The sequence below is a fragment of the Salvelinus sp. IW2-2015 genome, linkage group LG27 (assembly GCF_002910315.2).
Source record: "Salvelinus sp. IW2-2015 linkage group LG27, ASM291031v2, whole genome shotgun sequence".
NCBI lineage: Eukaryota > Metazoa > Chordata > Actinopteri > Salmoniformes > Salmonidae > Salvelinus > Salvelinus sp. IW2-2015.
Window position 1 is genome coordinate 1,641,194 of NC_036867.1, and position 25,834 is coordinate 1,667,027.

General features: G+C 45.4%; 2 protein-coding genes and 1 pseudogene across 2 annotated transcripts in view; 2 read left to right on the forward strand and 1 right to left on the reverse strand.

The window, feature by feature from the left end:
- The window catches only part of LOC111953263 (cyclin-dependent kinase 8-like), a 37,539-nt gene extending 27,846 nt beyond the window's left edge, over positions 1 to 9,693 (reverse strand). Inside the window, 1 exon segment of the mRNA XM_023972421.2 lies at positions 9,230 to 9,693. Coding sequence (XP_023828189.1) covers positions 9,230 to 9,357 — 128 coding nt within the window. The 5' untranslated portion in view covers positions 9,358 to 9,693.
- Positions 9,694 to 10,244: 551 nt separating this feature from the next.
- Positions 10,245 to 16,267, forward strand: LOC111953262 (E3 ubiquitin-protein ligase RNF6). Its single transcript, XM_023972420.2, has 4 exons — positions 10,245 to 10,328; positions 11,452 to 11,607; positions 12,170 to 12,292; positions 12,500 to 16,267. The coding sequence occupies exons 2-4, from the start codon at positions 11,460 to 11,462 to the stop codon at positions 14,374 to 14,376; spliced, it is 2,148 nt and encodes a 715-aa protein (XP_023828188.2). The 5' UTR covers positions 10,245 to 10,328; positions 11,452 to 11,459; the 3' UTR covers positions 14,377 to 16,267.
- A 466-nt stretch (positions 16,268 to 16,733) lies between these two features.
- The window catches only part of LOC111953848 (phospholipid-transporting ATPase IB-like), a 108,205-nt pseudogene continuing 99,104 nt past the window's right edge, over positions 16,734 to 25,834 (forward strand).

Sequence of the window (25,834 nt, forward strand, 5' to 3'; positions counted from 1 at the left end):
CACAAACATCTTGACTAAAAACAGCTGGCCTAAAAACAATTACACTCTTCTATGATATATACATCGATCAAGTGTTTAACTTCTTATGGCTGGTAATCCCCGTTAACGGGATGATATGACAACAGCCAGTGAAAGTGCAAGGGCGCCAAATCAAACAGAAAATCTCATAATTAAAATTCCTCAAACATACATGTATCTTATACCATTTTAAAGCTAATATTGTTGTTAATCCCCCAAAGTGTCCGATTTCCAAATAGGCTTTTCAGCGCAACACCACAAAACGATTATGTTAGGTCACCGCAAAAATCACAGAAAAAACACAGCTATTTTTTCCGCCAAGCAGGAGTCACAAAACAGCAGAAAGAGATAAAATGAATCACTAACTTTGATGAATCTTCATGAAGATGACACTCAGTAGGACTTTCTGTTACACAATACAATACAGTGGGGAGAACAGTAATTTGATACACTGCCGATTTTTGCAGGTTTTCTACTTACAAGCATGTCAGAGGTTGTAATTTTTATCATAAGTAACTTCAACTAGAGAGACGGAATCTAAAAAAACAATCCGAAAACACATTGTATGATTTTTTAAGTAATTAAATTTGCATTTATTCGCATGACATAAGTATTTGATACATCAGAAAAGCAGAACTTAATATTTTGGTAAGAAACCTTTTGTTTGCAATTACAGAAGATCAAAATAACGTTTCCCTGTAGTTCTTGACTAGGTTTGCACAACACTGCAGCAGGGATTTTGGCCACTCCTCCCTAAGATCTCTCTAGATCCTTCAGGTTTCGGTGCTGTCGCTGGGCAATACGGACTTTCCAGCCTCCCTCCATAAGATTTTCTATTGGGTTCAGGTCTGGGAGACTGGCTAGGCCCTCCAGGACCTTGGAGATGCTTCTTACGGACGCCACTCCTTAGTTTGCATGCTGTTGTGCTTCGTGTCTTTTGTCACTGCTAGAAGCCCAGCCACGACCCATCTTCATGCTCTTACTGAGGGAAGGAGGTTGTTGGCCAAGATCTCGCGATACATGGCCATCCTCCTCCTCAATAACGGTGCAGTCGTCCTCTCCCCTTGCAGAAAAGCATCCCAAAAGAATGATGTTTCACCTCCATGCTTCACGGTTGGGAATGGTGTTCTTGGGGTTGTACTCATACTCTTCTTCCTCCAAACACGGCGAGTGGAGTTAGACCAAAAAGCTCTATTTTTGTCTGCATCAGACACAATGACTTCTCCCATTCCCTCCTCTGGATCATCCAGATGGTCCCTTGGCAAACCTCAGACAGGCCTGGACCATGCACTGGCTTAAGAGGGGACCTTTGCGTGTGCTGCAGGATTTTAATCCATGACGGCGTAGTGTTGTTACTAATGGTTTTCTTGGAGACTGTGGTCCGCAGCTCTCTTCAGGTCATTGACACAGGTCCCTGCCGTGTAGTTCTGGCTTGATCCCTCATTCCTCATGATCATTGATTGCCCACGAGGTGAAATCTTGCTGGAGCCCCAGACGCGAGGGGTGACTTTGACGTCATCTTGACTTCTTCCATTTCTAATAATTCGCCAACAGTTGTTTCTTCTCACCAAGCTGCTTGCCTATTGTCCTGTAGCCATCCCAGCTTGTGAGGTCTACAATTTTATCCCTGATGTCCTTAACAGCTCTCAGGTCTTGGCATTTGGAGAGGTTGGAATCTGTTTGATTGTGTGTGGACCGGTTGTTTTTTACCGGTAACGGTTCAAACAGGTGCAGTTAATACAGGTCTGAGCGAGAGCAGGAGGGCTTCTTAAAGACAAAACTAACAGGTCTTGTGAGAGAGCCGGAATTCTACTGGTTGGTAGGTGATCAAATACTTATGTGCATGCAATAAAATGCAAAATTAATTATTTAAAATCAATACAATGTGATTTTCTGGCTTTTTTGTTTTAGCTTCGTCTCTCACAGTTAAGTGTACCTATGATAAAAATTACAGACCTCTACATGCTTTGTAGTAGAAAACCTGCAAAATCGGCATGTATTCAAATACTTGTTCTCCCCTGTATATGTTTTTTGTTCGATTAAGTTCATATGTTATATCAAAAACCGTCAGTTTACATTGCGCCATGTTCAGAAATGCCATCCAAAAATCCGAGAAATTGCAGAGAGGCCACGTCAAAATAACATAATCCTCATCATCAACTTTGATGAAAAGATACATGTTTTTAACATAGAATTACAAGATCACTTGTTCTTAATGCACACGCTGTGGTCAGATTTCAAAAATCTTTACGGCAAAAGACAAATATTTCAATAATCTGGAACAGCGTTCAGCCACAAAGGAAGCCCATACATGTTTACCCGCCAAATTGTGCAGTCACAAAAACTCAATAAAAGATTATAAATTCTTCACTTACCTTTGCTGATCTTCGTTGAGATGCATCCCAGGACTTCTCACAAGAAATGTTCGTTTTGTTTGGTATGTCATCATATTATGTCCAAGGTAGCTACTTTGTAGCAGCGTTTAGTATCACATATTCCAAACCGCTCGTGCAGGTGCAGGCGAAACGTCGGACCAAAAACTTTTAAAGTTTATTACAGGTCGAATAAACTTGTCAACTACTAGTGTTGAATCAATCTTTAGGATGTTGTTATCATAAATATTCAATACGTTCCACCGGAGAATTTCCTTTGTGTCTATAAAAAGTATGGAACGCAAGTCGATATCTGTTGGAATGCGCGTGACCAGGACCTGGCACTATGCCAGACACACTGACTCAAACGCACCTCCGGCTCAACATCACAAAGTAGAAGCTTCATTCAACGTTCTACAGACTCGTTGACATATAGTGGAAGGCGTAGGAAGTGCAAACAGACCATATCCACAGTGTTTTTCAATAGGCGATGAGTTTAAAAAAAAAAGACAACTCAGATTTCTCCACTTCCTGGATGGATCTTCTCAGGTTTTTTGCCTGCCATATGAGTTCTGTTATACTCACAGACATAATTCAAACCGTTTTAGAAACTTCCGAGTGTTTTCTATCCAATACTACTAATACTATGCATATATTAGCAACTATGACTGAGGAGCAGGCCGTTTACTCTGGGCACCTCTGTGCACCTTTCATCCAAGCTACTCAATACTGCCCCTGCAGCCATAAGAATTTAAACTCCATCAACGAAACTAGATCATCACATTTTAAAATGTTCAGGAGAGAATTCCAGGACCACGGTGCTAAGTAACAAACTATTTCAACCATGACCTGTTCTAATTTTTGGTACTGTTAGAAGCAAATCAGAATGGGACTGTAATTGATATTTATTTACTGACCTGACTAAAAAAAATAACAGAGATAAAATGGCATTTTACCCAATATGGCCTTATAAATCAGTGTATACCAGTGTTTAAGCCTACGCAAGGTCAATGACGACCAGCCAACAGCGCTGTAGAGATCACAATGATGTGTTAGACGTTTCTGATTTGTAATAAACCCGAGGGCTGCATGATACACTGAATCAAGTGCTCTCAGGGTAGTGGCTGAGGCCTGCATATATATAACATCACTAAAATCTTTTTATCCGATTTGTACGGGTCCAGGTTTTGCAGCTCTTTCAGAACATCTGCTATCTGGATTTGGGTGAAGGAGAAGCTGGGGAGGTTTGGGCAGGTAGCTGCGGGGGGTGCAGAGCTGTTGGCCGGGGTTGGGGTAGCCAGGAGGAAAGCATGGCCAGCCGTAGAGAAATGCTTATTGAAATTCTCGATTATCGTGGATTTATCGGTGGTGACAGTGTTTCCTAGCCTCTGCAGTGGACAGCTGGGAGGAGGTGCTCTTKTTCTCCATGGACTTTACAGTGTCKCAGAACGTTTTGAAGTTAGGGCTACAGGATGTAAATTTCTGTTTGAAAAAGCTATCCTTTGCATTCCTAACTGACTGTGTATATTGGTTCCTTCTAACTTCCCTGAAAAGTTGCATATCGCGGGGACTATTCGATGCTAGTGCAGTACGCCACAGGATGATGTTTTTGTGCTGGTCGAGGGCAGTCAGGTCTGGAGTGAAGCAAGGGCTATATCTGTTCTTAGTTATACATTTTTTGAAAGGGGCGTGCTTATTTAAGATGGTGAGGAAATTACTTTTAAAAAACAACCATGCTTCACCGTAAGGATGGTGCCAGGTTTCCTCCAGATGTGACACTTGCATTCAGGCCGAAGAGTTCAATCTTGGTTTCATCAGACCAGTGTAGCTTGTTTCTCATGGTCTGAGAATCCTTTAGGTGCCTTTTGGCAAACTCCAAACGGGTTGCCATGTGCCTTTTACTGAGGAATGGTTTCCGTCTGGCCACTCTACCATAAAGGCCTGATTGGTGGAGTGCTGCAGAGATTGTTGTCCTTCTGGAAGGTTCTCCCATCTCCACAGAGGAACTCTAGAGCTCTGTCAGAGTGACCATCGGGTTTCTTGGTCACTTCCTGACCAAGACCCTTCTCCCCGATTGCTCAGTTTGGCCGGGTGGGCAATTGTAGTTAGAGTCTTGGTGATTCCAAACTTCCTCCATTTAAAAATGATGGAGCCACTGTGTTCTTGGGGACCTTCAATGCTGCAGACATTTTTAGGCACCCTTCCCCAGATCTGTGCCTCGACACAATCCTGTCTCGAAGCTCTACGGACAATTCCTTCAACCTCATGGGTTGGTTTTTGCTCTGAAATGCACTGCCAACTGTGGGACCTTGTATAGACAGGTGTGTGCCTTTCAAAATCATGTTCAATCAATTGAATTTACAACAAGTCAGAAGTTTAAASTCAGTTTTCACAATTCCTGATCTTTAATCCTAGTAAAAATTCCCTGTCAAATGTTTCGGGTAGCCTTCCACAAGCTTCCCACATCAAGTTGGGTGAATTTTGGCCCATTCCTCCTGACAGAGCCGGTGTAACTGAGTCAAGTTTGTAGGCCTCCTTGCTCGTACACGCTTTGCTTGGGGTCATTGTCCATTTGGAAGATCCATTTGTGACCAAGCTTTAACTTCCTGACTGATGTCTTGAGATGTTGCTTCAATATATCCACAATTTCCCTTTCTTATGATGCCATCTATTTTGTGAAGTGCACCCCCACAACAGGATGCTGCCACACCCGTGCTTCACGGTTGGGATGGTGTTCTTCGGCTTGCAAGCCCCCCCCTTTTTCCTCCAAACATAATGATGGTCATTATGGCCAAACAGTTCAATTTTTGTTTCATCAGACCAGAGGACATTTCTCCAAAAAGTACGTTCTTTGTCCCCATGTGCAGTTGCAATCCGTAGTCTGGCTTTTTATTGTGGTTTTGGAGCAGTGGTTTCTTCCTTGCTGAGCGGCCTTTCAGGTTATGTCGACATAGGACTCGTTTTACTGTGGATATAGATACTTTTGTACCTGTTTCCTCCAGCATCTTACAAGGTCCTTTGCTGTTGTTCTGGGATTGATTTGCACTTCTTGCACCAAAGTACGTTCATCTCTAGGAGACAGAACGCGTCTCCTTCCTGAGCGGTGTGATGGCTGCGTGGTCCCATGGTGTTTATACTTGCGTACTATTGTTTGTACAGATGAATGTGGTACCTTCAGGGGTTTGGAAATTGCTCTCAAGGATGAACCAGACTTGTGGAGGTCTACAATTTTTTTTCTGAGGTCTTGGCTGATTTCTTTTGACTTTCCCATGATGTCAAGCAAAGAGGCACTGAGTTTTAATGTAGGCCTTGAAATATATCCACAAGTACACCTCCAATTGACTCAAATGATGTCAATTAGCCTATCAGATGCTTCTAAAACCATGACATCKTTTTCTGGAATTTTCCAAGCTGTTTAAAGGCACAGTCAACTTAGTGCATGTGAACTTCTGACCCACTGGAATTGTGAWAGTGAAATAAWCTGTCTGTAAACAATTGATGGAAAAATMACTTGTGTCYTGCACAAAGTAGATGTCCTTACCGACTTGCCAAAACTATAGTTTGTTAACAAGACATTTGTGGAGTGGTTGAAAAATGAGTTTTAATGACTCCAACCTAAGTGTATGTAAACTTCTGACTTCAACTGTATGTAAATAAGGTATCTGTTTTTTATTTGTAATAAAATTGCAAACATTTCTAAAAACCTGCTTTTGCTTTGTCATTAAGGGGCATTGGGTGTCAATTGATGAGGAAKATTTTTAATTTAAGGCTMTAACGTAGCAAAATTTGGAAAAAGGGAAGGGTTCTGAATACTTTCCAAATGCACTGTATTTGATGGTGTGTAGACAGTATGGACAGTATATTAAAAGAAAWGGTGTGTGCAGCAGTAGTTATATAGGATGAGCCTTGACTAMAATACAATATATACACATATGAAGTGGGTAAAACAGTATGTAAATATTGACCAGTGTTCAAAGACTATGTACATAGGGCAGCAGTCTCTAATGTGCAGGGTAGAGTACTGGGTGGTAGCCGGCTAGTGGTGACCATTTAACAGTCTGATGGCCTGGAGAAAGATGTTTTTCAGTCTCTCGGTTTCAGCTTTGATGCACCTGTACTGTCTATGCCTTCTAGGTGGTAGCAGAGTGAACAGAGTGGTTCGGGTGGCTGAGGTCCTTGTTGGCCTTCCTTTGACACCGGGTGCTGTAGATGTCCTGGAGGGCAGGACATGAATTGGGCTGATCGCACCACCCTCTGGAGAGCCCTGTGGTTACAGACGTTGCAATTGCTGTACCAGGCAGTGATACAGCCTGACAGGATCCTCTCAATMGTGCATCTGTGGAAGTTTGTGAGGGTTTTAGGGGCCAAGCCAAATTTCTTCAGCCTCCTGAGTTTGAAAAMGCGCTGTTGCCACCATTTCAGGTTGTCAGTGATGTGCACGCTGAGGAACTTGAAGCGTTTCACACTTTCCACTATGATCCTGTGGATGTGGACGTCCTGTATCTGCGGTCTCTGGAAGTCCACAATCCGCTCCTTCGTTTTGTTGACGTTGAGGGAGAGGTTATTTTCCTAGCACCACTCCGCCAGGGCCCTCAGGGCTCTTGTCATTGGTAATCAGGCCTACCACTGTTGTGTCATCTGCAAACTTGATGATTGAGTTGGAGACATGCTTGGCCACACAGTCATTGGTGAACAGGGAGTACAGGAGAGGGCTGAGCACGCACCCTTTTGAGGATCAGTGTAGCGGAGGTGTTGTTGCCTACCGTTACCACCTGGAGGTGGACCATCAGGAAGTCCAGGACCCAGTTGCACAGGGTGGGGTTCAGCCCCAGGGCCCTGAGGTTAGTGATGAGCTTGGAGGGTACTATGGTGTTAAAGGCTGAGCTGTAGTTGATTAACAGCAGTCTTACATAGGTATTCCACTTGTCCAGATGGGATAGGGCAGTGTGCAGTGCGATGAGTCATCCGTGGACCTGTTGGGGCGGTATACAAATTGTACTGGGTCTAGGGTTTTGGATAAAAGGTGATATGAACCTTAACTAGCCTCTCAAAGCACTTCATGATGACAGAGGTGAGTGCTACAGGGCGATAGTCATTTAGTTCAGTTACCTTCGCTTTCTTTGGCACAGGAACAATGGTGGACATCTTYAAGCAAGTGGGGACAACAGACTGGGATAAGGAGCGATTGAAAATGTCCGTAAACACTCCAGTCTGCACATGCTCTGAGGACACGGCTTAGGATATTGCATGGGCCGGCAACCTTGCGAGGGTTAACACGCTTAAATGTCTTACTCACTTTGGCTACGGAGAACGAGAGGTCACGCAGTAGTTCTTTTTCCAATGGTCAAATTAACTCACAGATTGGTCTTGGGTACTGTATAAAAACCTACAACTACTACCAGGGTGACCCTTCTCATATGTATGCTTTCACTTTTCAGAATTAGAAGTGTGTGGGCACAGGATGAATATTGTAAATAGATATCTGCCACGTGGGATTACAACTCAACAAGCATTAAATATCAGCCAACTGTCACAGGAGACACTGCCACCAATCAATCACCAATATAAAAGCATAATTATCATAGCCTACATTTTTTTTTCTCTTTAAAAGCACATAGCTCTGTATAAAACGGTAGGTAAAAACGTTGTATTTGGTCATATGTGGAAATGTGCCTTACCGTCTTTTGAATTTTGTGTAACTTCTAGTCAAGGAAGCATAATGCTAAATATATTGGCACACTCCACCTACCAAGACCATTGCCAAATATGGTGCGCTGTCACCTACTTTMTATAGGAAGCCTTGAGGCTGTACCACCCAGCACGTCTAGAAGGGAGTGGATTTCATACCTAACCCCTCCCCTGAGATGATGTTTCCTTAGTTATAGTGAAACATGTCGATATGGTCATCATTTTGACAGTCGATTTCAATGGTAGTTGAACTGCTAAGGGCCAAAAGAGCTAGATTTACAACTAAAAGACCGAAATAACACTTTTGCATAAAACTGTCAAAATGAAAACCATATCGACGTGTTTCACTATAACTAAGCAAAAAACATCTGGTTTTCCATTAAACATTATTTTCCCCCATAACATTTTTACTCTTTAACGCTCCATATTAACTCATCCTCCACGTTTACTGGATTGGTTAAACAGTGCAGAAGAGAACCTCCCCTGACAGTTGTTTTTCTTGTCAAGTCCAGCGTTTCTTTTACGCCTGCTACGTAGGTTWGCCTCTGGCTTGCTTGGCTGCGTCAGTGATAGGCTGGCCTACTTCACTACGTTGTTGATATTGCTGCGAAAAATGTACAAATCTGATCATGTAAAAATGACAGCATAATCTGATACCGAAATATATCCTCAGAATTCGGTTTAGAGCAAAACCTGTTTCCTGGCTGCAATACACCGACGTGAGCTGTTGTTACAACACCCCCGGTTATGTTCTGTTTCATCTGTGAGCGAAGGCGCCCTTATAAAAACTGCTTGATTGAACTGCAATCAACGATGTCAAGTGTAGCGGATGGATTTTGCGTACACACTGCACCGTTAGCACGGGGATAGGCCACTGATGACAGTGGTCAAATCGAGGCAGTAAATTTTGTCATGGACCTCGAGCCCCCGTTCTCCAGATGAGATGAAGTCTCCGGAGTGTATTCAGTGGGTTCTTCAATCTACTAGTGATTTTCATCGCACTACGAGTTACAAATAGGTTTATTGATGCAAATAGCATTCGGAGATGGGGCCTTGAAAACAGGGGCAATTAACGAAGACAACGGAGTTATTTTATTTGGAGACTGGCGGACCTGAAGGCCTTCTTACTGGCTATATCAATATAAACTTACCCATCTTTTCGCTTTGCTTTATATACATGGCCGTAGGTGCCTCTTCCCACTTTGCATCCCTCATATTCAAACAGGTCCTCTACACGTTCTCTCTCCCCGGTCAGCATCACTTTGAAATCATAGTCCATCTTCTCTGTTGTTTTGGTCAATTATCTTCTGCTTCCTTTTAAAGCGCCGCTTAGAAGGCAACTTACTTCACAACCCGGGTTAGAATTTTTAGTTGCCTTCCCTCGCGTCGCTCTCTCCTCAGCCCTGTTTCCACATCTAACCGCTCGGTTTATGTGTACCAGAGAAGATGCAGGATTCTTATCGGGGACGAGGGGCCAGGTATGGGAACGATTACTAACCCTTCTCTGTACTCTCTTGCTACTGCGTTTCTCCAACCGGTATCTCACTGGGGAGAACAGAAATTCCATGCACGGCTTTGTCGTAAAATGTCGTTATGTAGACTGTACAGAAAGAGACGGGAGAAAAGTGTTTAGAGCACCACGTGGACTTTAACTCTTTGTAACGTAAAGGGGCTAAAATTCACACAAACAAAAATATAGTATTCTGCTCAGAACTTTGGCAGACAGTTTAAAATGTTCCCCCTTCACGTTTTATGGCAATTACTCCTCTCCTTAATAATACATTGATGTGGATGTCCACAATTAGACCATTCTGGCGTCTAATAAAGGCAGAAAGACTAGTCAAGACACGCGCACAGACATTGACAAACGAAAAACATTTAATTATGTCATTTTCCAATGCTATTTTGTGGGTTATACCTCATTCTAGAATKATTCAGACTGCGGGGAGAAAAATTATCAAACTTCGTGATTTTATGTAAAATACATTTGTGAAAAAGAACCTGTTGGAAATTGTAAACAGTCGTCTTCATAGTTAAACAAATATTAATACATATATACATTGATTGAAACACAACAATTAGCTGTTTTAATCCTCGTAGTCGTGCGGTTTCATTGGGTAGGAACTAATCTGACACTGATAGTGTTTGGTCGGACGGTGAGAAGTGTAGCACAGGTGGTCCCATCTTGGCTACATTGTAATCAGAGCGGAGAGGAAAGCAAACCCGTCCATATTACAGCTGCTGTGTCAGGTACAACAATCCCTTTAAATTTCGTTGTCATTGCCATTTCCTCGAGCCAATAACACTGTTTAGATTGAGTATAGTATGTACTCTGTTCGTGTGTTGCTTGTCAAAAAAAAAGTATTATTTATTGGTCAAACCTTTCACCAAAAGATGGCTAGTTAGRTGTCGACAGCAACTAACAAATGCGTTGCGCATTCAAAATGACAGCTCGTCGCTTTGAAAGGCAACGTGAAACCTGCGTATAGGTGTGAACAAGATTTTTTTGTAGTTGGAGACGTTTATATAATTCTGTTGCAATAGTTAGGTGACGATTCTTTGTCCTCTACATAGTCAGTTTGTATGGAGCCCGACTTTTCTTTGTCATGTCCCTCCTCCGTAGTGCAATGTTTGGACTCTCGACGTGTCTGTGATCATTCCTGGGTCGGTGATTGGTAACTAGTAGGATGACAACGTCAGTTTTGTTGCTCCTCCTGTGTTCTCCAACATGGCCTTCTGTATTATGATGCTTTGTAGAGACTGCATTATTGCTCCAAATACCGTGATTGTTGCAACATTTACGGCCGACGAAATATTTTTTGCTGTCTATCGCAGTGGCATTGATGCTGTTGTATAGAGCTTTTCTGATGAATCCGAGGTTAGCCAGCTAGCTGTCGGAACAGGGAAGGTTAGATTTTTGTTATGTCAGCTCAGCCGACCTCTTACGGGCCATGTCTCATTCCACATCAAAATGGAAGTTGTTGTTTTAACTTGTCGTCATCGTTCATGGCTAAAGGTTGGCCACAGAAACCGGTTTAATAACGTAAAGGCGACGGGAGTTGCAGTCACATAATTCTGTTGATCGAGTAATAGCCTTTCTGTAAATCCTACTTTCACGTGACACAGAAGCTATTGGACTGCGGTTTTTCCCCAGGGAATTGGATGTTCAGTAAAGCCTCGTTCTAATCCATGCTTGTCAAGTGTGTCAGTGATGTGTACATTAGTTGTATAGAATCTGTCAAATATGTCTGATCCCAACTCAATTGCTCCCTATGATTGAATGATGGATGCATCACAATAGCAGTGCCCTGGTAAGATCCAGCCAGGTGTTCCACAATTCTGACACCCCTATCACCCCTTCTGTGTGCACCAGCGGTTTCCATGGTGATGGACCCTCCCGGTGGGCGAGACGAGCGGCGGCGTCAGGCGGAGCGTCTTAGAAGGGAGGAGGCGTACTATCACTTCATCAATGATCTGAGCGAGGAAGAGTACCGCCTCATGAGAGACAGCAACCTGCTGGGCACACCTGGTGAGAGGAACCTAGAACACCTGACCTCACTAGAACCCCAGGAACCTAGAATACCTGACCTCACTAGAACCCCAGGAACCTAGAACACCTGACCTCCCTAGAACCCGCTCCAATCGCTCAGTGCAGTGGTGTTTGCTGGTTTTCCTCCATGTTTTTAAATCACAGGCTAATTTGTATCAGGACAGCCACGTGCCCGGTCCCCCTAGCCAATCAGTGGCGCTAATTAATGCCATGGAGAAAGGAAAACCAGCAGGACTGCAGCCCTCGGATTAGCGTAGTTGTCCACCCCTGTCCAAACCCAATACACTAATGCAGACTCGCTAATACAATCTAATATAGGCCGTCATTGTAAATAAGAATTTGTTCTTAACTGACTTACCTAGTTAAATAAAGGTAAAATAAAACACAAACATTTGTAATAACACAATAATATCACATCATAATATAATGTCTCCATGTTGGCCACTAAGGGCRGAACTGGACCCTCAACAATGAAGCATATAACCCACCCCATATCATACACCCTCCATCTTCACCTAACAGAGGACATGTTGTTCCCCAGGTGAAGTGACAGCTGAGGAGCTACGGCAGCGCCTGGACGGGGCAAAGGAGCGTGTGTCATCTCAGCCCCGACCTGAACCACGCCCACAAAACACGGAGACCGGAGAAGAGGAGGGAAGCAGCGGTGAGGGGGAGGAGAGAGGGTTAGGAGGGGCATGGAAGGAATATAGGGGAGGAAATGGATGCTAAAGTGTCTAGCCCGTATAACCTAAACGTGACAGGATGTTATGGGTCCCAAAAGGTTTATAACCTAATTGCTGCTGTATAGTACTGAAGCATTACTAGATAATTACAACTGACTCAGTTCAGTAACGAGCCGCTGTCTGTATAGGTACTGCTGAGCCGGGAGCAGAGACGTCTAATGGCGACTCACTGCTGGAGTGGCTGAACACGTTCCGACGAACCGGGAATGCCACGCGGAGCGGCCAGAGCGGCAACCAGACGTGGCGCGCGGTCAGCCGCACCAACCCCAACAGTGGAGAGTTCCGCTTCAGCCTGGAGATCAACATCAACCATGAGCAGCCAGGGGAGCACAGTGACACCCCCGACCCCTCAGAGTTGTCCCCTGTCCCCCCTCCATCCACAGCGTCCATACGCACTTCCCCCTCCACTCGCCCCTCACCCTACACCCCTGCCCGGCCCTCCCCCTATCCCTCACCTCGAGCAACCCTGGGCAGGAGGGCTCAAACCCGCCGTACACGCAGTACTACCACCACCCCTCCTCTGACTCCAGCACCCTTCACCTCACCCCTGTCCCCCCCTACTGCTCTGAGTACAACAGCCCTCCACCTCCCCCCATTCCCCATCACCCCCCCTACCCTTCAGGATCAAAGCAGCCCTCCACAGCTCCAGTCCCCAAGCGGAGCTTCCTCCCCAGAGGAGAGGCAGGAGGAGGGTGTTGCTACCCTGGACTGCCCCCGTGTAGCGCCCCAGCCTGGCCCCCAGGGGGCGTCTGTGGGGCGTGAGCCACGCAGCAGCAGGACTCGTTCCCGCGGCCGGACCCGCAGGGCTGCGGCAGGAGGTGGGACTTCCTCCCGGTCGTCTAGGAGACGTAGCCGCTCCCCTCTTCAGAGAAACCCAGCCCCTAACTCAGCTACCTTATCCCCTAATGGTGGAAATGGTGGCTCTAATAATATCCACACTGCCGAGCCCAGCAATGGAACTGCTTCTGTCTCCATGGAGACCGGTGAGGCCGTGTCAGAGCCGGCTGTAGTAGCAGAGCCTGGTCCAGAGGCAGGGGAGCAGGAGGCAGAGGCACACACGGCCGGGGCGGGGGGCGCAGGAGGGGTACGCCGCCATCCCACCATCATGCTGGACCTGCAGGTGCGTCGCATCCGACCGGGAGAGAACCGGGACCGAGACAGCATCGCCAGCCGTACCCGCTCCCGGGCCCGCGCTGCCGAGAATACCGTCACCTTCGAGAGTGACAGTGGAGGCTTCCGGCGCACCATCTCCCGCTCGGAGCGGGCCGGGATCCGGACCTACGTCAGCACCATCCGGATCCCTCTGAGGAGGATCAGTGAGACTGGCCTGGGGGAGCCCAGCTCCACCGCCCTGCGCTCCATCCTCAGACAGATCATGACCGGCTTCGGAGAGCTCAGCTCCCTCATGGAGACGGAGGCTGACTCTGAGACCACCGGGGGCACGCCAGGTCACCAGGACCCTGCTGGACCCAACGCAAACACCACCACACAGGCCTACCATAGCCACGGCAACGAGAGTGGAACTGGGGCGGAAGGTCAGGCAGGAGGGGTGGAGATGGAGACCGAGGGAGCGGCAGGGGCCGAGGAGGAAGGAGGCCAGGAGAGATTAGTCGGGAGTGACAGCGGTGCCGGTGGAGTCCCCACCCCCAATGAGGGTCGGCCGACGACCAGGGACACAAACAACCTGGTGGAAAACGGCACACTGCCCATCCTGCGTCTAGCCCACTTCTTTCTGCTRAACGATGAGGAGGATGAGGAGCACCCTCGTGGCCTGACCAAAGAGCAGATCGATAATCTGGCCACGCGCACCTACGGCCAGGCTAGCCTGGAGGGAGAGGCGGGGCGCGCCTGCAGCGTCTGCATTAATGAGTATGCCCAGGGGAATAAGCTGCGCCGCCTGCCCTGCGCCCACGAGTTCCACATCCACTGCATTGACCGCTGGCTCTCTGAGAACAACACCTGCCCCATCTGCAGGCAGCCCATCCTCCCTGTGCACCAGGACTGACCCTGCCCTGACCTTTGATCTCTAGAACCCCCTGACCCTAGACCGCCACCAGCTACACCTTGCCACCTGTTGGCTGAACTGAGCATGCCCGAGCGGAGTGGACGGTGCATGTACATAGCGCTTTAATGTTTTCATTTATCATTGCGCTATCCATTGAGGGGGGGAGAAAAAACTATAAATGCAGAGAATTAACAAAGCTTTATTTTTTTAGACTTATTTTATTTTCAGCACTTTTTTTTCCTTTTCTTTCCTCCTTGTTTCTCTTTGGCCACTCTGTCATGATGTCACTGAGGTCCACATGTAAAGATAGGACTTATGCTAATGAGCTACTATAGCCAGCTGCTGCTCCTCTACCTGATGCGCTGTGACATCKCCCTGTCACAACCAGACTACAGTAATCAGTCAGACACATCTCTGGACTTGATTTGGTTGAGAACGTGTAAATATGTCACCGCCTCCTGTGTTTTGGGGTTGAGAAGAGAAAGTCCTCCTCAGTCGCCTTGCATTTTAATCAGAAGCAGGAAACAGCCATTTTAAGTTAAAGCTAATATTGGAATCCTCCATTTTAAAGCTCCAACATTCCTTTCAAAGTGTCCTCTATGATTTGACGTTGTGTGGACAAAGGCTGTCATGTATTCTGACTTTTGAATGAGTTTTCCCAAGGATCCTGTTGTCTGCCCACCTGTTCAGTATATTTCAACCTAGCCATCTAACCCCACAGATCCACAGTGGATGTTCAACATTTCATTCCGTTACAGCCTTTGACACTAAAATATTAGTACCCCAAGTCAGAAAGAAACATCTAAAGCAAAAGATGATCAGGAAAGTGTGTGATTTAGCAGCAAGCACTTGTAGTAGGACTTGTCTGTTACAGAGACAGGCCAATAATGTTGATGCTAGACAAGGAGTTGTGCAATAACATGGAGGGAAGGAAGAACTGTTTTTCATAGTTACATTTTTAAACATTATAGTGCTGTTCGTTCTCCCATGTTTACTCCTTGGCATCAATGATTAGTTCCTCTGTTGGGAAATAGAGTATCTGCTCAGTAGTATTCTGTCCCTCTACCCTCGGTCTAGAGATACCCCCTTAATTAAAAAGTAGTTCATCACCTCCCACTCCTCTAATGTCTGTGTTTTAAAGTCCCAGCTCTGGTAGAACCTGCCTGTCATGGCCTGATTTCCATGTTCACAAACCTGAAAGGAATGAATAGGTGAAAGCAAAATGGTTCCGGCTCCACTCAACCATTTTCTATATCTATCCAATCCTTTCAGATCAGTGAACAACAGATTTCTTTCTCCATTAGCCTGGCCTAGATCTCAATAGGCTCTTCCTGCATGCAGTATCACCATGTTGCCACCAGGGGCAGTATTCACCACAGTACAACATGGTGAGAACTGGAGGCCAGTGTTATTGGTGTCCAGGTAAGGCAGGGGTTTTCTGTCATTTGAATCCTGACTTTTGTCATGCAGACCCATGAGACAGGGGTGTGATAATTGGGTAATATTGCTCTTTGTATACTGCAGAATCTGAGCGTACGTGCACRGTGGAGCTGTGAGTGTGATGAATAAGTGTGTGTGTGGTAGAGCTGAAGGAAGTGACAAAACAGAATGTCATATGATTTAGCAGCATTAATCAGTCACCCGAATGTTAATCTAAGACCAGTGGGAGGGTCCGTGGCCATCGAATTCAGAATTTAGTATTTATTCTGTTCCTATTTAATGAGATCAAAAACATAATTTGAGATATTGAATACTTATTGTTATGTGATGAGATTAAAACAATAAACTGTTAAGATTAATGTGTTCTGTTACTGTGTAATATAAATATACAAGGGTTTTCTTCTCTGCTCTAACAATGGAATTAAATACAGCTTTGTTATGCCTGGAGTTATTTTGTGTGACTTTGTGTTTGTGTTCCTCACACAGAACCACTGGTTTTATCCACATCTCCTCCTATGACACGACATAACCCAGTGTGATGGTTTTTCTCCCTGTCTTGTAATTTGACTTTCTCTCTAGGCTACAAATTACTCCTAGGCCTATGAAATTAGATGAATGTAACACTTCATTTTTTAAATATCCAAATATTAAATGACCATCGTGCTAATAGTCATATTCCCTACACCCATTTAGCATGCTATTTAACCTAGCTCTGCAGTGTTGGCCTCCTGCAGCCTATGGCTACTGCGTTACTAGGTTATTTTTACACATGARATGTTAGACTATTAATTTATGGCACACATTGGTTACATGCATATCCAGTTGAAGCAAAGTGAGMCTGAACGAAGGAACGAGGTTAGCCTTTTTGTGAGTTTGGCTGAGGACGAAGCCGCACGAACACATGGCATATATGCGCGCCCTCGTCGCTGCTGAGTCGACCTACCACGTCCTACTGGTCGGTTATGATTAATCTCCGAGCGAATGCAGCCTTGTCCCGGGCCCGCATTCTCCGCTGTGACAGTGAGCCACGAGCATGCCAGTGCCCRGGACGCCCTCTTCCAGCCTGATACAGACCCGCACAAGTTCAGGATGTATTTCAACCGGCGATCGAAGATCCACAGCGAGGGTGGTAAGCGTGGCTAGAGGGGACGACGCATGTACTGTAGTCTACAGTAGGCTAGTACAGCTCCATGGGTAATTATAGGGGTTGAACTGGCAGCGACATAAACATTGCGACGAGGACGGATTGATTGATTCTAATGACAATTTGTGCAATCTGTCCTATTATATATGTGCTTTAGGCTATATTATTGGGACTACAGGGGTTGGGATGGCCTTGTTTATCCCAGGACTGCGGCACGGAGGCGGTGCACCCTGTCATAGGCTACACAGGCAGGGCTGATTTTCTATTGGCACGGACTGACTCGGGTTGTGGCCTCAGCGCTTCAACTGAGTCAGTGTCGAATGCTTTGTATAGCGTAGCGTACTGTGCGTAATTATGCTGTGCAGAAATAATTCAGTAAATACCGGTAGATGGAGAGGAGGTTAGTGTAGGTTAGCGGGGACCGGAGAGCCCGTTGTTTAACACAGTCGTTACTTAAAGGCAACGTGACTAAGGGATCTTATTCTAAGCCCCTGGCGGGAAGGCCATCTCACCTGTTAAGGTCACGCGGGACCCACGCAGTTGAACACGAAATCTGTGCTAGTTTAGGCTACATCATAGAGACATTATCTGGGCCTGTATACTGGTGCAGAATAGTGATTGGTCTTTTGGGGCTATTCATTGCGCTTTTGTCCCCGAAAAAAAACAATGCGTCACAGATGCGCTTTTGCCCTCTATGCGTTACAGGGACAGCAGAAAGCATCATTGCACAGTACTCCCCACACAGCGCATAATAATTTTATCCACGGACTCTAGCCTATGTACACATGGACAATCCTAGCATGATTATTGGCGTTTTGACCGTGTCAGGGAGTGACTGCTATAAGAGGTTTTGGGTCAAGGCTGCAGGGATTAGAGGGGAGGAGGTCAGGGTTTTGGGAGATAGCTGGGGCAGGTTTGGCAGTGATGCAGCCAAATATGAGTTTGTGTTTGCCGACGCTCCAGTTGGGTTTGGAGGGATTGTCCTGGAAGAGGGTATGCACGTGGCTGAACGACCTTGAGTGACTGGCACAAGTAACTGGCACAAGTGCATTGTGGCAGGTGTTTGTGTGTGACTGACTGTTTTTCCTCCAGCAGGTTCTAGTGAGAGACTCCAGGGAAGGCTGATATTGACAGAAAATTACTTTTATTCTGGGTTAATCAGGACAGTCAGGACCCAGGAGTCAAGACAGGAAGACACATCCGGGAACAAACACTCATACTATCCCTATAGACCTATTAACGGACCCCCCCCAGTGACATTTAAGGGAGATGTTGACAGTTCTTCACTGATTATATAATAGTAAGGGGTTGCGTATATAGTGTTGTTTCATTGTATGTACAAGTGAGTAACCTGTAAGGTGTGAGATGGGAATGTGTTTTTTGCATATCCCACTCTCCCTGAGACACACTCAGAGAGTYGGGTCAGGGGTCAGACATTATTGACAGCTACCCAGGAGCAATTAGGTTTAATTAATTTGCTCGGGATTCGATCCAGCAACCTTTTGGTTACTGTCCCAATGTTCCTAACCGCCAGGATACCTGCCGCCGCATTACTATTCTGTGTGTGTACAGTCCCCAGAGAAGTGTGGTTTGTTTACCATGTATAAAGATATAATGATATGAATCAGGCTATTGTCTGTGTGTCTGAGGCAGGTCTTTTTGGGGACATACACTACATGACCAAAAGTATATGCACACCTTCTCTTGGAACATCTCATTCCAAAATCATGGGCATTAATATGGAGTTGGTCCCCCCTTTGCTGCTACATCATATTTTGCCTTTACCTCCCTTATCTCACCTCATTTGCTCACAGTATATAGACTTATTTTTCTACTGTATTATTGACTGTATGTTTGTTTTACTCCATGTGTAACTCTGTGTTGTTGTATGTGTCGAACTGCTTTGCTTTATCTTGGCCAGGTCGCAATTGTAAATGAGAACTTGTTCTCAACTTGCCTACCTGGTTAAATAAAGGTGGAAAATATCAGTCTCCACTTTTCTGGGAAGGCTTTCCACTAGATGTTGGAACATTGCTGCCGGGTACTTGCTTCCATTCAGCCACAAGAGCATTAGTGCGGTCGGGCGCTGATGTTGGGCGATTAGACCTGGCTTGCAGTCTGCGTTCCAATTCATCCCAATGGGATTGAGGTCAGGGCTCTGTGCAGGCCAGTCAAGTTCTTCCACACCTATTTTGACAAAATATTTCTGTATGGACCTCGCTTTGTGCATGGGGGCATTGTCATGCTGAAACAGGAAAGGGCCTTCCCCAAACTGTTGCCACAAAGTGGGAAGCACAGAATCGTCTAGAATGTCATTGTATGCTGTAGCGTTAAGATTTCCCTTCACTGGAACTAAGGGGCCTGAACCATGAAAAACAACCCCAGACCATTATTCCTCCTCCACCAAACTTTACAGTTGTCACTAGGCATTGGGGCAGGTAGCGTTCTCCTGACATCCGCCAAACCCCAAATCTTACTACCAGATGGTGAAGCGTGATTCATCATTCCAGAGAACGCGTTTCCACTGCTCCAGAGTCCAATGGCGGTGAGCTTTACACCACTCCAGCCGACGCTTGGCATTGCGCATGGTGATCTTAGGCTTGTGTGCGGCTTCCCGGCCATGGAAACCCATTTCGAGAAGCAGATTGGAACTCCGTAGTGAGTGTTTCAACCGAGGACAGATGATTTTTACGGGCTACATGCTTCAGCACRCGGCGGGCACATTCTGTGAGCTTGTGTGGCCTACCAGTTCGCAGATGAGCCGTTGTTGCTCCTAGACGTTTACACTTCAAAATAACAGCACTTACAGTTGACCGGGGCAGCTTTAGCTGGGCAGAAATTTGACAAATGGTGGCATCCTATGACGGTGCCACGTTGAAAGTCACTGAGCTATTCAGTAAGGCCATTCTACTGCCAACGTTTGTCTATGGAGATTGCATGGCTGTATGCTCGATACTATACACCTGTCAGCAACGGGTGTGGCTGAAATAGCCGAATCAACTAATTTGAATGGGTATCCACATACCTTTTTATATATAGTGTATAATTCCTGGTTGTCATGGCTGCTAGGTTGTTAAGGATACCATTTGGGGAATGAATGGTCTCTGGATGGACGTGTGGCTGGCACGGTCAGTCTAGGGAACAAATATAATGAGCTGCAGAAAAGCTTCAGGAGGCAATGTGATCAGTTGGCCACAGAGAAGCACTGTTGTACAACCTTCATGGTACTCAAGACAATGTCAACGACATTCCAACAGCATTCACAAGTAGAAACACACACACACAGTCTACAAAAACACGCAGGCACACACACACACAATCAATTGCCTCTTCTAGACTCACACCTGAACTCCTTCACACACACACATTGATGACTTACTCACACGTGTGTTGTTGTGTGTGGCCGGCCCCGGACAATAGTGGCATTGCATTACTGACTCTCTGTGTTGTTCTCTCCCGTCCCACGGCTGGTGGCCTACTCCCTTATCTTTGTCTCCCGTCCCACGGCTGGTGGCCTACTCCCTTATCTTTGTCTCCCGTCCCACGGCTGGTGGCCTACTCCCTTATCTTTGTCTACCGTCCCACGGCTGGTGGCCTTACTCCCTTATCTTTGTCTCCTGTCCCACGGCTGGTGGCCTACTCCCTTATCTTTGTCTCCCGTCCCACGGCTGGTGGCCTACTCCCTTCTCTTTGTCTCCCGTCCCACGGCTGGTGGTTCTGTCTCCCCCAGAGCAGTTAGTGTTGACTCCCATTAGTCAGTAGGAGACCACTGACCACCTGGACCCGGAGCGGGGCGTCGGCGCTCTCGCCTCACTGACAGGTGTGACAGAAGTAAGTTAGAGTCTTGTCTTACACAGGCTGGCCTGGCTGGCGCCCCTCACTACTTGGAGTTCACAGGCTGGCCTGGCTGGCGCCCCTCACTGCTTGGAGTTCACAGGCTGGCCTGGCTGGCGCCCCTCACTGCTTGGGATTTCACTAGTGCATGCACTGGAATAGTAACCTTTAATGACTAGCGCAGCGCTCGGGGCCAATCAATTCAAGGAGTGAATTTCAATTGAAAATGAACCCCAACCCTGTACTAGAGCATAGTGGTGGTCACTAACCCTGATACTAGAGGCACATGACTTTCTAGGACCAGAGCTGGTGACCGCTGGACTAGACTGGTCTGCCTGTCTGCACAGTGACTTTATGTGCTCGTAGTAAATAGACTTGACATTCGATCACATATACACATACTGTATAAACCACCATGTATTCACTCTTGTACACATATAGACAGACACACAAAACACACACAAGAACATGGTCACATACAGTTGAAGTCGGAAGTTTACATACACCTTAGCCAAATACATTTAAACTAAGTTTTTCACATTTAAGCCTAGTAAAAATTCCCTGTCTTAGGTCAGTTAGGATCACCACTTTATTTTAAGAATGTGAAATGTCAGAACAATAGTAGAGAGAATGATTTCTTTCATCACATTCCCAGTGGGTCAGAAGTTTACATACACTCGATTAGTATTTGGTAGCATTGCCTTTAAATTGTTTAACTTGGGTCAAACGTTTGCAGGTAGCCTTCCAAACAAGCTTCCACAATAAGTTGGGTGAATTTTTGGGCCATTCCCTCCTGACAGAACTGGTGTAACTGAGTCAGGTTTGTAGGCCTCATTGCTCTGCACATGCTTTTCATTTCTGCCCACAAATTGTCTATATGATTAAGGTCAGGGCTTTGTGATGGCCACTCCAATACCTTGACTTTGTTTGTCCTTAAGCCATTTTGCCACAAAATCATTGGAAATATGCTTGGGGTCATTGTCCATTTGGAAGATCATTTGCGACCAAGTTTTAACTTCCTGACTGATGTCTTGAGATGTTGCTTCAAATATTCCACATATTTTCATGCCTTATGATGCCATCTATTTTGTGAAGTGCACCAGTCCCTCCTGCAGCAAGCACCCCACAACATGATGCTGCCACCCCCGTGCTTCACGGTTGGGATGGTGTTCTTCGTCTGCAAGCATCCCCTTTTTCCTCCAAACATAACGATGGTCATTATGGCCAAAACGTTCTATTTTTGTTTCATCAGACCAGAGGACATTTCTCCGAAAAGTACGATCTTTGTCCCCATGTGCAGTTGCAAACCGTACTCTGGCTTTTTATGGCAGTTTTGGAGCAGTGCCTTCTTCCTTGCTGAGCGGCCTTTCAGGTTATGTCTGATATAGGACTCGTTTTACTGTGGATATAGATACCTTTGTACCTGTTTCCTCCAGCATCTTCACAAGGTCCTTTGCTATTGTTCTGGGATTGATTTGCACTTTTCGCACCAAAGTACGTTCATCTCTAGGAGACAGAACGCGTCTCCTTCCTGAACGGTAATGACGGCTGCGCGGTCCCATGGTGTTTATACTTGCGTACTATTGTTTGTACAGATGAACGTGGTACCTTCAGGCATTTGAAATTGCTCCCAAGGATGAACCAGACTTGTGGAGGTCTACAAAACTTTTTATGAGGTCTTGGCTGATTTCATTTGATTTTCCCATGATGTCAAGCAAAGAGGCACTGAGTTTTGAAAGATAGGCTTTGAAATACATCCACAGGTACACCTCCAATTCAATGACTCAATGATGTCAATTAGCCTATCAGAAGCTTCTAAATCCATGCATAATTTTCTGGAATTTTCAAGTGTAAAGGAACAGTCAACTTAGTGTATGTAACTTCTGACCGACTGGAATTGTGATACAGTGATTATAAGTGAAATAATCTGTCTGTAAACAATTGTTGGAAAAATGACTTGTGTCATGCCACAAAATAAATGTTGTTCAACGGACTTGCCAAAACTCTAGTTTGTTAACAAGACATTTGTGGAGTGGTTGAAAAACAAGTTTTAATGACTCCAACCTAAGTGTATGTAAACTTCCAACTTCAACTGTATATGTGTAACGAACGTCTACTTCGTCCTCCTCCTCAGACGAGGAGAGGCGAGAAAGATCAGATGACCAATATGCAGCGTGGTAATTTGACATAACGATGTTTATTAAAGAATAAAGACGAACACGAAAAACACTTGAGAAWTTACAAAATAATAAACGGAGTCAACAGACCTGAACAAACGAACTTACATAACACGAAGAACGCACGAACAGGAAAATAGACTACACAAAAACCGAACGAACAAACGAAACAGTCCCGTGTGGTGCAAACAGACACAGACACGGAAGACAACCACCCACAACAAACAATGTGAAACAACCTACCTTAATATGGTTCTCAATCAGAGGAAACGTAAACCACCTGCCTCTAATTGAGAACCATATCAGGTAACCRATTAACCAACATAGATACACATAACATAGAATGCCKARCCCAACTCACGCCCTGACCGACTAAACACATACAAAACAACAGAAAACAGGTCAGGAACGTGACAATATGTAAATAAAGCACACTTACTTGTGTCCCATGCGTATGCACATGGCATGCCTTAACCATGCACATACGTAGATGCATGCATGTGTTTGGGTTGACTGTTGAGTTGGGTGAGAGTGAGTGAGTGAGAGGGTGAGCGGGCGAYTAGTTAACTGCATGTTGGGCCATTGCATGTATAAATGCATTGCCACTGTAATAGTGGGTACTACTATGTTGTTGTTTTTTTAGCTTTATGTGAATGTGTGTATGGGAGTGTAAGTGTGTGTGTGTGCATGCGTGAACAGTACAGTATATGTGATTAGGTATAAATGTATTATGCCGTCTCTGGTCTCAGCTGTAGGATTATCAGTGTARGGATTAGCAGGTAGAGGAAGTTGCAGAGCAGACACTGAGAGGATTACTACCCCAGCCTGTGCTGTAGGAAAGAGGCTTTCACTCCTCTACTCATTGTTCACTCCATCGCCTTGGTAACTGGACCCACTGGCCACCCCAGCAGACCTGCAGGTCAACCTTGACCAGGAAGTAAACGACCTGGCTAGAGGTCACCTTAGGAACAGGGACAGCCATGGCACCTCGTAGGGGTCAGACGGTCAGACGGCGCTGCTCTGTAGGTAATGCTTTCCTGACATCATAATGGGAGGGGCAACGAATCAACACAGGGAGACTSGGGGGCGATGGGGGAACCTCCGATTCACCAAGAAGTGTTCAGAGGGTGGGACCTTTAAGTGGGCTGTCTGAGTTTGTAGTTKGCTTATTTTTAGTCACATGACTGACTTTGTATGCCTGTTTTACAGATAGTCAAAACCATAAGCCAAAACAAGAAAAACTGAGCGTCGCTATCCGACTGTCACATTCAATTGGTGGACATCATAATTAGGACTGTGGCAGACACAACATTTTGTTAGCCGGTGATTGTCAAGCAAATAACTGCCGGTCTCACGGTAATTGACCGTTAATTAACATAAACACATTTAGCATCTCCTGGCTTCCACTGATGCAGACCTTTGGAAAATCTACTTTTTAAAAAGTGTAATAAATCCATGTAATATAGCGTACACCTTCACAACAAATCCATTATGTATTTTAGACTGGTCTAAAGAAGCATGATATGAAGGAAATGTAGTCTATTTCAGAAGAACAGAATAGCATACTCTGAGTTGTCCTGATCTGGCTATGCCAWATYGCTGTGGGCTACACTAGTTCATTTAGCAGACAAGATTTGCTTAGAATTCCATGGCATTATTTTATAGTATGAAGAATACAACTGAACAYAGCTGAATAAAATAGAAAGGATATCTTCTCCAAACGATTTGAGGGAGTGTGCACATTCTTTGTTGAGCAGTTAACAAAGAAGCAGGTACCCGTAAATGCTTAAGGTTGGATTTTTAATACATTCTAATACATTCTAAATCTGCATGACACGACTCTAACGATGATTTGAAAAAAGTTGCATGAAAGGCATGAGCTCTGCTTTGTTTTTTTTGTGCAGGCTGTACACACTTCATCAGTCTCTTTTTCACAATTTGACAAGCACTTGACAATGCCTCGGATTTCCCGGCGCAATCCCCTTGTGTGGCTGTAATGCCTTTTTTRCCCGCGGCCAGTAGCCGTTGTGCCCTCCTTGGGCTGAATATAATAATTTTAATTCCCTTCTCCCTTTGTGCTGCGTGCTTCGAAGGTCCTCTCACTCACATGGCTCTCCATCACGTGATTGGGTCTTTCTCACAGGCTACAAGTGAAGACATACACATACGCACACGTCCTATCCATTTCCGAGGCGCCTATTGAAGATATTAGAACTGTCCACATTTACTTTTCGTTAGCCAACAAGATGAGTAGGCCTAACAAACAGCAAAAGCACTAGCTTATGTCAATCTACTATCTCCCATAGTACAAAAGTTGCCCGATTCTGTCCGATAAATAAATATTCCAAACATAGTCTGGGACAGTTGTGGGATGCGATAGATCCCAAATGAATACAACCACTAGCGTCAAAAAACATTTTTTACACTATAAGGCTGACGCAACACATCAGAACGTTTAACATAGAGGCCTATGGGCTCCCAAGTGTCGCAGCAGTCTAAGGAACTGCATCTCAGTGCTAGAGGCATCACTACAGACCCTGGTTCGATTCCAGGCTGTATCACAACCGACCGTAATTGGGAGTCCCATAGGGTGGCACACAAATGGCCCAGCGTCATCCGGGTTAGAGTTTGGCCAGGGTAGGCCGTCATTGTAAATAACAATTTGTTCTTAACTGACTTGCTTAGTTAAATAAAACATTAATCAAATATMGGCTAGGCTACAGGTCTGGGACTATGATTTGAAAAAGTTGCTAAAAAAAGGTATGCATTGTTTCTTGCCTTATGCTTGGCATCATTCACAAGTGATAATATATACTATATAAATTGATAGGCTAATATTGTCACCCATCAGACTATTCTTGAT